Raw genomic sequence first — 15151 nt, forward strand, 5'->3', positions numbered from 1 at the left:
ATTTCTTTCATTTCTTTCTCTCCCATCATAAAATAATTAGAAAAAAATAACATTCGCCAAGAGAGAGAGCCGCAACGGAAGAGATAATACGAGAGAGATATTTATTTTTTACTCGGCGGCGGTGGCGGCGGGCGCGGCGGGCGCGGCGGTGGCGGCGGCGGCGGCGGCGGCGGCCCCGGCCCCCCTCCCCCCCTCCCCCCTCTGACGTCATGTCCACGCGTCCAATTTTTTATATCATCTTCGTTATTTATCTTTTGGTAATTATTTATCACGGTGCTCTGAAGGCATCAATCGTCGACGCTGTTTACATTCAATGGCACTGGGTCGCCCAACACGCGCCGTCCCCCCTCCCCCCTCCCCGGAGCTCCTCGGTTGCGCACAGTTCCCCCCGCACACCCGCACCCCTCTCAACGCTTCTGAGTTAGAACCTGCCTTATATTCCTACTCAAAGCCAACGTTTTACTGACTGTACTACCACTGCTCTTGTTTAATGGTAACAATCAAACGTATAAAGCGTCTCGCCCGTATATCGGGCGCCAACTAGATTCATTTTTTAAAAATCAATTTCTTCAAAACTATGAGCCATTGGCAAGAACGGTCCAACACATATCGTTTTTTTTTCGCTCAAGAACAGCCTGTATAAAGCACATCAAAATACGACCAGTCACCTTTAACAAAGTTTTCCTTTTTAAATTAGAATTTTTATGAATTTTTAAAATAATCTTATCCGATCGTTACAATTCTTGTCATTAAATAAATTTTAGATTGAAATAATGATCAGCATAATAAATATAAATATGTGCATGTTTGTAAGATGTTAAATTAATCCTATGGAGGAAGAACTGGGATTATTCTAAGAAATTCCACGTCAGAAGATGATGACCTCGGCAGAGAGGGGGAAAATCTGGATATGATCTGGATACGGAGCATTGCTCGATTTCTGGAGATGATGTGAGGAAATCGGTTAACCTAGAAAATAATTCGTCATAGAGAGGAGAATATAAGGGAATATAAGATTAAGCATATGGATTTGATGATAATGCGTTGAAATTGAGGGAGAATCCTTGCTTGAAGAAAGATACGGAGGAATAATTAGGTACGGGAATAAGATTCAAGAAAAAGTCAGATGTGAATATCGAAAGTGAGAATGACATATAAAGGAGTAAGCGATTGTGAATTTAACTTATCAAGAAAAAAAGTCTTAAGCGTCGAGCTCGTTTCTTCTATATCTTTCATTTTTATGAGTGCATTTAGTCCTTTGGTTAATGAGAGAAGCTGATACTTGTTCTTGAATCAAATTAAAATAACAAATTAAAATAGTTAAAGCGGAAATAAAAGGAAGAGAGTATGATAGGGATCTATAAGAGGTAAGAGAAGAAAGTTATGTGATTATTAGTGATCATAAACAAAGATGCATCGAACGGTACCGATAAGCCTGCGGAAGCATCGAATGCGTACAAACAATAAAAGAGAAGATGAAAGAGAGAGAAAGTGAGAACGTGACTATAAGACTTCAGACTATAAGAATGCATCGGATGATAATCCTATGGACTTATGACATGCTGTAAGCAATGTGAAAGGACAGGTAATGAAAAAAGACAGTCTTTAATGCGTATGGTTGCGAAAATCCTCCATATGAAGTAAATAAACAAAGTAAAATAAACTTAGGATTTACTTTGCTAAAAGATCTGATTGATTCCTTTTTTTTTTTTGCTGCATTTGCGGAAATACTCATTCCCGTCAGCAATGGTTAACGAAATTATTGCATTATTATTAACTATTATTTGTTCTATGATTTTTACGACACAGAGAGATATTGAAAAAACTGATAACTGATAACAGAGTGATAACTGATCGCGCGATGATTAAATAATAATAAACTGCAATCTCGCCATGTCATGATTTATAAGGAATATTTGAGAAATGAATTAGTCTTGGAGGCGTATTAAATTTTTGATTTGATTTCGAATAGAAAGTATAATAAAATCGCGTAAAAAGAGGGAAGAACTCGCTTAATCCTTTACTATTCTCATTCGACATACGAGCATTTGTATTCTCGTATGAGCGCCGCGCCGCGCCTATACGTGTGCGGCATGTCTGTATGGCGTTGCCAACTGAGAAAAACATTTTCTCAGATCATGATTGATGATTAATCGAACTGATCGTTGAGAAATAATAAAGAATTATCTGAGTTATGAAATCTTATAATTTTTTTATTTATTGTATAAGAATCAGAAAGTATAATTAATACATCTACATGGAATAATAAAAAAATTTGTAATGCAAATAATTAATTTAATCTTATTTGCAGTTTTCTCAACATTCTATATTGTTATTTCCATTTCTTTAATCAATTTTGATTAAAGATTGATTAAAGAAATGGAAATAACAATATAGAATGTTGAGAAAACTGCAAATAAGATTAAATTAATTATTTGCATTACAAATTTTTTTATTATTCCATGTAGATGTATTAATTATACTTTCTGATTCTTATACAATAAATAAAAAAATTATAAGATTTCATAACTCAGATAATTCTTTATTATTTATAAAAAGTACGTTTCTTCATTATTACAATAGTTTTCAGTATATCAATCACAGTGATTCGATTTATACTCTTTTTATTATCTTTACAAGGGTCGTTCGATAAGTCAGATAAAAAAGCAATAAAATCACCTATTTTCCAGAAAATTCTTTTTCACTTTTCGACGTAGTCTCCTTGGAGCTCTACACACTTAGTCCAACGGTGTTCCAATTTTTTAATCCCTTTGGAAAAGTAGGAAGTCTCGAGGCCTTCAAAATACGCATCCACAGCAGCGATGACCTCCTCATCGAACGAAAATTTCTTTCCCCTGAGACAGATTTTGAGGATCTTGAAAATAGAAAGAAGTCACAAGGAGCCAAATCAGGAGAATAAAGTGGATGGGGCAGCAATTTAAATCTTAATTCATGCAATTTTGCCATTATAACTGTGGAGGTGTGAGCCGGAGCATTGTCATGGTTAAAGATGACTTTTTTGCGCGCCAATCTCGGCCGTTTCGTTTGCAGCTTTTCGTACAAACGATTCAGAAGTGTAGAATAATATGCTCCTGTGACTGTTTGATTCTTCTGTAAGTAGTCAATGAAGATAATTCCTTGGGAATTTCAAAAAACAGTGGTCATTATCTTCCCGGCCGACAAAATAGTCTTTGCCTTCTTTGGCGCACATTCACCAGGCGCTGTCCACTACTTCGACTGCTGTTTTGACTCGGGTGTATAGTGATGGATCCAAGTTGTCTTGTGGATTGCGCTTAAACATCGACAAACACTGCTGCGAAATGTCTTTTCGCATCGTTTTTGATCGATGATCAGCAATCGCGGCACCCATCGTGCACAAAGCTTTTTCATTTCTAATTCTTTGTGTAGGATATTACGCATCCTATCTACTGAAATGCCTACAATCTTAGCTATGTCACGCACCTTTATTCGGCGATCTTCCATGACGATACGATGGATTTTTTTCAATCATTTCTGGCGTAGTAACGTTCTGGACGCGCTTCATCTTTGATTGATATCTGGCCTCTTTTGAATTCATTAATCCAAAAATAAACGGTCTTCAACACTGGTGCAGAGTCTTGAACTTCGTCCAATTCAACTTTAATCTGCGCAGCCGTCCACTTCTTTAAATAAAAATGTTTAAATAAAATGTTTAATCAGTACACGGAATTCATTTTTCTCCATTTTTACGATAACTGCTGCTATGCTCACTTCCAACGTCTGCCACATGTAAACTAAGCATCTAAACGATTCCAGCGAAATTGCCATTTTTTATAGTAGTAGAAGAAGTCTTCATGTGAGAGGCTCTTCAGAGCCCTCGTCGCGGCTGATTGGACATTTTAAATAGTGCCAAGATGGTGTTCTTTTAGGTGAGTTTTGATTTTGAAGAATAAAGAAACATCACACGGTGCCAAAGGTTAGAGTTATAAAGTGAATGGGAAGGGTAGAGATGTTTTCCTCTGCCAAAAATTTCCTCATAGCTAATAATATGTGACTCAACGCATTGTCATGATGAAAAATCTACGTGGAGGCAATGTTAGGGCGCACTTGCAAAATTCTTTTCCTCAGTGCTCAAAGACTTGTAGATAAAAAACCTGATTGACTATCTATCCTGTTGATAGAAATTCTTTTTCGTCTGTGACGAAAGTGAAAAATAAGGGTACACTTTTGTAATATATAATACCCGAAAGATTCGGATTCAACTGAAAACGATCAGATCGTATATCTAAGATCTTCAACCCTTCCTTATCTTGATCCTCACTTTCCTCACGCAGCCATTCTAGGAAGTTCTGGGAAAAAAATCATTCTCATTATTTTTTGAACACACTTTGTATAAGAGCGAAGATTTCTATTAAACAAATACAATTTTCACTGTGCGTTGAATTTCGTGTAATGTAAACATTTTAAAGATAAAATTTCATGAATCTTGTTCTGTACTTTTTCATCCAAGAAAATTGATTCTTTTGTCAATAAAATAAAATTATCCGACAAAACTTTGGATTAATAGAGATATTGTCTATTTACTGATAAAGAAAAAGAACTGTTAAAGCTGTAAAAGAACTGTTACTGATAAAGAACTGTTAATCTTACTCTGCACTCTTCCGCCGAAAAGTGATCTCGCGAAATTTACGAATTTATTCTCTCGTAAAGTTTACTACGAGTAGATGTAATATATTTATAAACAAACGAAAAAATGTATATCTTTTTTCTTCAAATAGTGTACTCTAGTAGGCCAAAATCACTTCAGTTTACAAATATATTGTATAAGATATCAAAAACACACCCGTTTTTTTTTTTTATTTTAGGCATTTTCACCCAGCAACAAATATGTTGTATCGGTTGGCTCGCAGCATGACATGATTGTTAACGTCTGGGATTGGCGAAACAATATTAAAATAGCATCTAATAAAGTTTCAAGCAAAGTGAAGGCTGTTTGTTTCGCAGAAAATGGCAATTATTTCGTTACTGTAGGCAACAGGCATGTCAAATTTTGGTATTTGGAATATTCACGTAATGCCAAGGTAAGCTCTTAACTTTGCTTTACATCTCATCGTAAGACAAAAATGTTATATTATTTATTCTTTTCGTGACACAAAAATAGAGTTTATGTGATATTTTGTTATACAGTATAAAGAACCTGTACCTTTGATGGGTCGATCTGCCATATTAGGAGAACAGAGAAATAATGATTTTGTTGATGTATCTTGCGGTAGAGGGGAAATGGCAGATTCTACGTACGTAATAACTAAAACGGGCCTATTATGCGAATTTAATAACAGAAGGCTCTTGGATAAATGGGTTGAACTTCGAGTAAGTTATTTTGAACAATTATAGACTTGTATATAGCAGTTGTATAGAACTCAACACAAAACGGAAATATGAACAATTTATTTAATATTATGATCAATTTATTTAATATTTATATTTAATAATAAAATATCACTATTTTTTCAGACGAGTAGTGCCAATTGCATAGCGATTGGAAGTAAATATATTTTTATTGGATGTGCCGAAGGCATCGTGAGATGTTTTAGTCCCAGCACACTTCAATTTATCACAACACTACCAAGAACACATTATTTAGGAGTTGATGTTGCACAAGGATTATCGATTAGGTTACTATTTTATAATAAGGACGTATTTTCACAATTCTTTATTATAATAGTATTTTTTATTTACTTCTTTTTAGCCATATGTCTCAACATCCGCCTAACGCAAGATATCCGGATGCAATTGCGTTAGCGTTCGACGAACGGAATAACAAATTAACCTGCATATATAATGATCACAGTATCTATGTTTGGGACGTAAGAGATATCAAACGAGTCGGCAAGTCACACTCGTTCTTATATCATTCAGCTTGCATCTGGGGCGTTGAAATGTATCCGATTGATTCAGATTCTATTGGTGCAATGCCATCTGGAAGTTTCATCACTTGTTCTAGTGACGACACGATAAGAATCTGGAATTTAGAGAAGGATATCTTGCCAAATGACACCTTATACAAACGAAATATTTATAGCAATGTCAGTATATAGTCATGTGTATACTATCTTTCTTCTTTCGTAAAGACTAACAGAATCTAACAGACACTTTACAAAATAAATCTACAGACAATGAAATTGATATTTTACAATATTCTTTTATTTATTTATTTATTCTTTTATTTATTTATTCTTATTTATTTATTCTTTTTTATATTTATTTATTCTTTTTCTCAATACTCTTTATTTTTCATTGGTAGGAATTGCTCAAAGTATTGTATATAGATCCAGAATTGACTTATCTGAAGGATTTGGACTTAGCTGCCGCAGGATCTGAAAAGAATGACGCATCTTACGATGGTCGTAATGGTGTAAGATCGATAAGGATAGCTCCTGATGGCAAACACCTTGCTTCTGGAGATAGGTAAAATAAAAAGAAAAATCCATTTGATAGATAATTGAGAAAAGATATAATATGAAAAAATATATATAATATTCGTGTAATATTTTCACAGATCTGGCAACATCAGAATTCATGATGTTTCTTCACTAGAAGAATTATGCTTAATAGAGGCGCACGATGCCGAGGTGTTATGTCTAGAATATTCCAGGTTCTCGCGACATTCATTAGACATTCCTAAATTATTGGCGAGCGCATCTCGCGATCGATTAATTCATGTATTTAGTGTCGATCAAGGATACAATTTTCTGCAGACTCTCGATGATCATAGTTCTTCCATTACTGCAGTTAGATTTTTCAGTCAATTGAATCAAGATAATCAAACACAGATGGTATCTTGTGGTGCAGATAAAAGTATAATATTTAGGCAATTGCAATCAGTGAGTAATCCTGTTTGATAATTGATAATGTTAATTGATAATTGATAATGATAATTGATAATGTAACACTTCATTAAGATATCATATCTTTCATATTTTTAGACATCAGCTGGAATGCAATTCGCTAGAGGTCGTAATGCTCAGGGAAAGACTACTTTATATGATATGGAAGTTGATTCCGGACAGAAACATGTGTTAACTGCCTGTCAAGATAGGAATATTCGAGTTTATAATGTCACTACGGGTAAACATAGTAAAACTTTTAAAGGCTCTATTAGTGATGATGGTTCGCTGATCAAAGTTGTCCTAGGTAAAATAAATAATTTATAGTGTGATGAATAATATATAATTTAGTCACATACCGTTACTTTATTATAATATTGAAAAATTTATTAACGCCTTCATAGTGCATGTAGCATATTTACACATCTATAATAAAAAAAAAAGAAAAGATTTATTCTTTTGCAATTTGAATAAAATTTGGCATCCTATATAATTTTTGAAATTGTTGAATTCGAATATAATATCAGAATTTCAAAACTCAAAATGGCGAATTTAATATGACGGATCAAAATTTAGAAAAATAATTGGATTTTTATAAAAATAATTATCCTAAAATTTCGAGGTTGCTAAATTCAAATATGATATCTGAATTTCAAAATTCAAAATGGCAAATTAAAATTTAGAAAAAATGTATTTTTATAATGATAAAATGATTATTCTAAGATTTTCAAAGTTGTTGAATCCTGAATATATCTGAATTTCAAAATTCAAAATAGCAATTCCAATATGGTAAATTAAAATTTGAAAAAAATAATTGAATTTGTCATAAAAATAATTATTCTAGATTTTTTGCTGCAAATGCAAATATGATATGTTAATTTTAAAATTCAAAATGCTGCATTCAATGGCAGATAAAATTTAAAAAATAGTTGGATTGTTATAAGTGCTCTAAAATTGTTGAAGTCATTGAATCAAAATATAAAAATTATATCAATATATAAAAATTAATATCAATATATAAAATCAATATATAAAAATTTTATTATTCTAGTAGTAGTAGACGGTAAGCGGATGGACTTAGAAAGGCTCTGAAGTCACCTAAATTTAAAAGTTCCACTATGACTCCCCGCTGATTATCACATGGGAATAGACCCAGCATTTAATGCCAGACTTAGTAGATTACCTACTCTCTTTTCTACCAGATCTTCGAGCTTTAAGAAATTTGGCCTAGAAATCTGTATCTTTTGCAGCAGATGACTGGACATCATCCCAAAATATGGAGACTGCCCTCGTTCTCTGCATAATCGACAGTTCTTTTGTTCGGATAATCCGAGTTTATACAGGTGTCTTCTGAGAACCACATATCCTGAGAGAGAAAGACCGATGCAAATCCTCAGTTCTCTCTCTGCTCAATGTAAGCAATTCCTTTGTTCTGTTTCACGAGAGTTTTTTCATTAGTCTAGACTGTCTGAACTGTCGGCAGCCAGTGGTCGCCTCCCAAGAGCTTAAATGCTCCAATTTCAGCCAAACCTTTGATTATTCTTTTCCTTGTGGCAAAAGAGACTCCGATGCCCTACTCATCCGGATCTTTTTGCGTTCTAGTTTAGCTAGGCTATCCGCCGTCTCATTGCCAGGCATATTTGCCCTGGTGTCTAGAGATTTATCCACGCACCTGAGAATGACTAGCATCTCAACTTGAAAAACGGTAGCCATCTCCCCAATCAAGATACTTTCTTCGTAGCTTTGACTAGGTCCATATATAAACCATCTGTTTGGATCAATGCCTCAGTGAGGGCATTTGGTTTTTGCCAATCTTCCTTAGTTGGTACCGGAATCTTGAAAGTCTTTACCAACTGGTATTTCCTCGGCATCCTGTCTTGCCTTAAAGTGAAAGGGTGTTTCTGTAAGAACTCGAGCCTCATATGACAAAGTCCGGTGATTCTCCATTCAGCCTGACAAGTCTGTATGCTGTTTGCCTGGTTATAATGATAATCGTTCAATCCAGAAGCGGAAAATCCAGAGGCAGCACTATTTCCAGCGCTTCTGACGGAGTGAATTTCATAGCTCCTGTCGCTGTCCTCAGGTAACTTCCTTATAAGCTTCTGAGCAGTCTTTCTTGCCTTCATCCTCTCTACACCACACGATCGACGCATATGTCAGTAGTAATACCATCTTGTATAATCACAATGTCATTCTGGATTTTAATCCTTAGCTCTTGCCCGTGGCTCTCCTGCACGCCCATAGAGTGGTGTAAAATTTTTTCCTCTTTTCTTCGAGATGAAGTTTCCAGCTCAATTTAGCATCTAGGATAACTCCCAGATACTTAACCGATCTGTTGTATTCAATATTCGTATTCCAGAGTTTCAAGATTCTCGGAGTTTCCGGTTTCTTGGTGAAGACCACAGCTGAGAGAGCTTGGATGACTTTACCGATAAGCTTATGATCTACCAATTTTGTATAATTCTCAAGGCAACGTCCATCCATTCCTTGAGAACCGAAAAGAAGTTGCCCCTGACCACATTATCGGCATAGCCACAGATCAGGAAGTCTTTCCTTCTTAGTTTTGTCAGAAGATTGCCCACTACCAGGCACCACAACAAGGGAGAAAGAGCTCTCCCTGCGGAGCAGGGACTTACTGGCCGGCAATCCCCTGACCATTTTATCTCTCGATGCTGACGGTCAGATCTCTGCTCGGCAGCATGTTCCGTACCCAATCTACGAGGGTTCCAGGAATTCCACTTATGATCATCATATCGCCTCTGTAATAGTTTTATTGGAGATACTGTCAAGTTGAACGAGCTGAAAAGTTTCCTCAATATCTAGAAAGACTCCTAATGTCCTTTGTTTCTAGCTATGACTCCACCCTAGGAGTTTAAAATCCTTAGTCAAAATATGGCCGTTTCTGCCTGGTTTGGTATAAATATCACTTTTGTCCCATTCCAAGCCTGAGGAACACGTCTTAAAGTTATGCCGGCCCTAAATATTTTTGTTGAGAGATCTTTAAGGATATTCAGTCTCTTCCTGAGAAGTATAGAAAAAAAATTTCATTGGGGCCTTGTAAGGTTTGAAAGACTTGACAGCCTATTCGATTCACTAGGGTGAACCACTTTTGCTGCTAGGGATCATTCCCTGGGCTTATAAACCCTAGTTGAATCTCCTTGATGAGACTACGATTTCCTCCCTGAAACCTGGAAAGTGCGTAGACATCAGGGTTTCAGCGTCTCGACCATTGATTCGGTAAATCTTCTATTTGAGAGTTTTCAATCTTCTATTTGAGGCATCCCAAATAGGAAAATCCTTCCTTGCTGAGGATCCTGCTTAGTCTGGGGCATTCTCGACCTCTTTGCAGAACTTCCTCCAGCTTTGCCTTTTTGAAACAGTAATCACCTTGCTGTACCCTGCGCTGGGAGCTTCTAAATTCTTTCCAATCTTTCGTTAGTTTTGTTTTTTTTTTTTGCTCTATTAAAGAGCTTTCTTGTCTCTAACCTAAATTCCGAGAGCTCTTTATTCCACCAAGGAATCCTGGTTGAAATGTTTCTCAGCCTAAGAGGACAATTACTTTCATAAGCTTCTATAATAATGTCATTAACAAATTAGTCCGCCATTTCTAAGTTAATAATTGGTGTAAAATCTGGATGGGACTTTCTTTAGGATGACCTCTAAGTCTGCTCTATAGCCCTTCTAGTTTATTTGTCTGGAATTATGTACTCATTTCTTCCCATTTAATTTATATGGTAATCATTTTTATAAGAATTCCATTATTCGGATTCAGTGACCTTAAAAACAAAATAATCATTTTTATAAAAATTCAATTATTTTTTCAAATTTTGATTCGCCATTTTGAATTGTGAAATTCTGATATTCGGATTGAGCGACTTCAAAAACTTTAATACTAAAATATGAAAATCTAAGAAACTTTTTTTTCTCACAGCGGTAGTATGAAAACTTCATTTCCGTTATATTACGAAGGAATTAATAGCAATATCTAAATATTTTTTTAATTCATGTAAAGTCTTCTTTAGATAATGATTGTTAAATTTGCATATTTGTAACATATTAGAATCAAAGATTTCTTTCATTTTTAATATTTGTTCAATTCTGTCTAAATAACAAATGTGCAGCACAAAAATAATAAAACATTTTTTTTATAGTCAAATTAGTAGTAATCATAAAATTAAATTTATCATTAATATAAATAATTTTATACAAAAATTTATTTAGCATTTTCAAAAGAGTTTAGAATTTTTCACATATAATGAAATTGAATATTCTATGAAATTCATAGAATATTGAGAAAATAAAATCAGTATTATTTAATAATTATTTTTATTAAATATTATTTTGAAAATGATCTAATCTTTATATTTTAAGATTTGCAATTGGCATTATATTTTATTATGTAATTACAATCTCATTGATTTAGAATAATTTTATTTAATAAGAATGAAAGAAAAATGTAATACAAAAATACTAATAATATAAATATTAAAAATATAAAAAATACAAAAATATTAGGAATATTTTTAATAATATAAAGTATGATTATATATTGAAACAGTATAAATTAATACATTTAAACATTAATAAAATTGTTAAACATTAATATGTAACTGAAAATAATAACTTTATTCTTGAAATCACATTTTTATTGGTGAAATAAAAAATTTATTTACTATTTCTGTTTATTTGGAGGAAGTCAGAATAGTGAATTTTATTTACAAATTTTTTAAATGACTTTAATCAATAATCTATAAGATGTCTCACTTAACAATTTTCAGATGCATCTGGTATTTATGTAGCTACTTCATGTACAGATAAAACACTATGTGTATATGATTATTATAGTGGTGAATGTATGGCCACTATGGTTGGTCACTCGGAACTGGTGACTGGTTTGCGTTTCAGTCCAGATTGTCGTCATCTTGTTTCTGCTAGTGGCGACGGCTGCATATTCATATGGCGTGTTCCGCATGATATGGTTATAACTATGCAAGCTCGTTTGGCTCAACAAGCAATGCGTGCCGGCAAGTGAGTAATCTTTTTTCTTTTTGTTTGCATAATATTACACTTAATTGTTGTTTTAGCTAAAATAAACGTTTTCTCATATGTGTTTACAGAAGACCACTCCAAGTCAATGACGAGATTGACATACAATTAGATAACGAAACTTTTGGATCGCCTCCATCGAACTTTCTTGATCCTAATGTCAATTCAACACCTCAGAATGTCGGTGTGGATTATAGATTTAGCGTTGGTCAGTTACCATTATGGGCAAAAAAGCAAATAAATACCACAAATGTTGATGATAGTGTAGTGCTGAGTTCAAATGCTAGATCTCTTGGTGTTGATCTACCAAAAGGACGATGGGCACAAAGAGTTCAGCAAGGTGACGGTATCACTGTAAAGTCCGTATATGACAGTGATGAAATAATACCATTTCCTTCGTCGCGTAGCATCGTTGATTCGAATGATGGTGGTTATGGCGGCGGCGGTGGTGGGAGTGGCTCAAAGGATAGCTCTATTGATAGTGGCACAGAAACAAAATGTAGCAATGACTATCAACGAGAAATGATAATTATTAAACAGGTTGGTAAAAAAAATTTCAAAAATACTTTTATTGCAATAAACAACTTGCGATAGATAAGTTGTAATTAAGATGAAAGATGCAGTTATAAAATTATTATTTTTGTTTTTTTTTCCCAATATTTAATAATGTTCTAATATTCAATACATCCGTTTCTTCATCTTTTTTAATTTTTATTTTATATTTGATTGTTGATTGATTATTAATGCCCTTTCTTATATAAAGATTTGCTGAATGTTAATTATGATTTGAAAAACAATTTTTGCCATTTTGATTATAACTTTTAATAAAATAATTATTTAAAATAAAAAAAATTGTTTATATTTAAACAAATTAAAATAAGAATTATGAAAATTATTTTTGTAAATTTTTTTATAAAGAGTTATAAAGATCAAAAAATATGATTTTACAATAAAATATTTTAAAGATTTGATGATTTTTTTCATAATATTCAATATTAAACAATCTCATATTTTTTTGCAATAATTTAATTTTTTTGTTAGATCAATACTACCATGTAACAAATCAAATGATAAAGATTTAAAATTGATAAAAATTTAAAAGAAATTTTATAAGTTACTTCTTAATTATCGTTTTCTAATTATTCATATTGTGAACATTTTTTTAAATATATCCAAACATATCCAAATATCATTTGTATAGTCTAAAATGTACAAGAAAACTACATAAGTTTTAAAAGTAGTTTATATATATTTCCAAGTTTATTCTCTTCCGTAAAGATATATAATTATTTTTTAATAATATTTATGATGACTTAAATAACATAATTAATATTGTCATATTTTTTTGTATATTAATACAAAAAATTCCTTTAATATAAAAACTATTAATATTTAATTGATTTTAGGAAGAACAGGAAAATATATTTCAAAGATCTTGTTCCAAAAGATATAGAGAGATAGAAAATGAAACAAAACAGGTATTAATAAAATTACATGAATATCATTAGATTGCATGTATTATTACTTTTGATAATAAATATATCTTTGTTCACTAATTATTTTGCTTTATTTAGCTTTGCTTTTGTTTTTTTTTAAAGTATTTTATTTTTTTTATAAAATTTTATTATTAAATTGCATTTATTAAATTGCATTTTTTGCTTATTTTATTATTTTCACATTTTATTTCGCTTATTGACATAGATACTCGATGATAAGGTGACAATAAGAAGTAATATTACGGAATTGACACGTCAATCAAGAAATCGTCATCAAACCGATGATAGTAGTCTCGGCAGCTTCAAATTTGAGGTATATTTTTTTGTACGAACTTGAAATAGATAATCGACTCGGTCAAAATTCTTTTATTGACAAGTTTACAATTCGCTTTTCTTCGCTCTAACAAGGGGAAGGTCCGGATTTGGGATCACCGATTTTGAAAAGGCTTATATATATGTTAAAGTACTCTATTAGAAGAATACTTGAGCAAAAGGATAGAACGCCATACTCAGCTGTTTTCGAGAAAAATTGGTTTAAAGCGTTTATAGCGTTTCTTATATACCGGTCGCGTTAAGCCTATTTTCGCCAAGATCGCGTAACTCGGGTGCTATAGTACCAATCTGTCGACACGGGTTCGATTCTTGCCTATTACAATTTTTTTTAATCTAGAAAATATTTATTTATTATATTATTATGTTAAATATGTATTATATTACTATGTAAAAATTAATTTAATTGTTTTTATTTAAAATTTTCACTTTTAACTTCAATTAATAATTTACTAAACCTAATTTTTATTTATATTAAATTATTTTACATATTTTATCCGATATAAAATTAATAAAATGCCACTTTTAACATGGTTTAAAATAGTATATTTTATAGTATATTTTAATTAAATTTTGAAATGATTAATTTAATAATTATTAATGCTTGCGCTCATTGCCTTTGTTCAAGAACAGAATGATCAGACGAGATTTCAAACTACTTTGTGTACAGATATACGTTACAGTAAAGAAGTAGTCTGAAAGGGAGATCAAAAATTATTACCTGAGAACATTAAGTATACAAATATACAAATATTAGAGTCGAAGCAGTGAGTAGTAACTTAACGTTGAGTAAAAAATTACGGATCAAATAAAATTACAATGAATAAAATATTTCTTACATTAAATAATAACTATAATAACTATTAACTATAATAACTATTTTAAATTATTAATTGAAGTTAAAAGTGAATTGAAGTTAAAAGTGAAAATTTTAAATAAAAACAATTGATGATTAATTTTATTTTGCATAATAATATAATACATATTTAACATAATAATATAATAAATAAATATTTTCTAGATTAAAAAAAAGTGTAAATAAGCAGGAATCGAGCCCGAGTCGACAGATCGGTAATACAGGGCTGAGCGCCCGAGCTACGCGACCTTGGCGACAATAAGCTTTGAAAACGCGGCTGGTATAAGGAACGCTATAAACTTTAAACCGATTTTTCTCGAAAATAATTGAGTATATGGCGTCCTATCCTTTTGCTCAAATACTCTTCTAGTAGAGTACTTTAACATATATAAGCCTTTTCAAAATCAGTGATCCCAAGTCCGCGCCCTCCCTTTGTAAGTTATATTGCTTGTTCAGAAACTCTCTCGATTTCAAAACTGTTGTCTATTTACACATTTTTACATATCTTCACATATCTTTTCTAGTATTCTATATCTTACTGGTTTATCTGCTATTTC

At 32.4% G+C, this 15151-nt stretch overlaps 1 protein-coding gene across 7 annotated transcripts in view; it reads left to right on the plus strand.

The window, feature by feature from the left end:
• Wdr62 (WD repeat domain 62) overlaps nt 1-15151 on the plus strand; it is a 249240-nt gene that overhangs the window by 152497 nt on the left and 81592 nt on the right. For all 7 annotated transcript variants that reach the window (XR_016140837.1, XR_016140838.1, XR_016140839.1 and 4 more), the window contains exons 5-15: nt 4845-5060; nt 5167-5349; nt 5494-5654; nt 5705-6065; nt 6284-6447; nt 6539-6863; nt 6966-7173; nt 11645-11894; nt 11984-12452; nt 13319-13390; nt 13614-13721. Coding sequence is in view for 4 of the 7 variants with exons in the window: in XM_089083111.1 (XP_088939237.1) it covers nt 4845-5060; nt 5167-5349; nt 5494-5654; nt 5705-6065; nt 6284-6447; nt 6539-6863; nt 6966-7173; nt 11645-11894; nt 11984-12452; nt 13319-13390; nt 13614-13721 (2517 nt within the window). In the remaining 3 variants the exon portion in view is untranslated. The remainder of the gene's footprint in view (nt 1-4844; nt 5061-5166; nt 5350-5493; nt 5655-5704; nt 6066-6283; nt 6448-6538; nt 6864-6965; nt 7174-11644; nt 11895-11983; nt 12453-13318; nt 13391-13613; nt 13722-15151) is intronic.

The sequence above is a fragment of the Pogonomyrmex barbatus genome, unplaced genomic scaffold (assembly GCF_055798465.1).
Source record: "Pogonomyrmex barbatus isolate J1 unplaced genomic scaffold, ASM5579846v1 scaffold7, whole genome shotgun sequence".
Taxonomy (NCBI): domain Eukaryota; kingdom Metazoa; phylum Arthropoda; class Insecta; order Hymenoptera; family Formicidae; genus Pogonomyrmex; species Pogonomyrmex barbatus.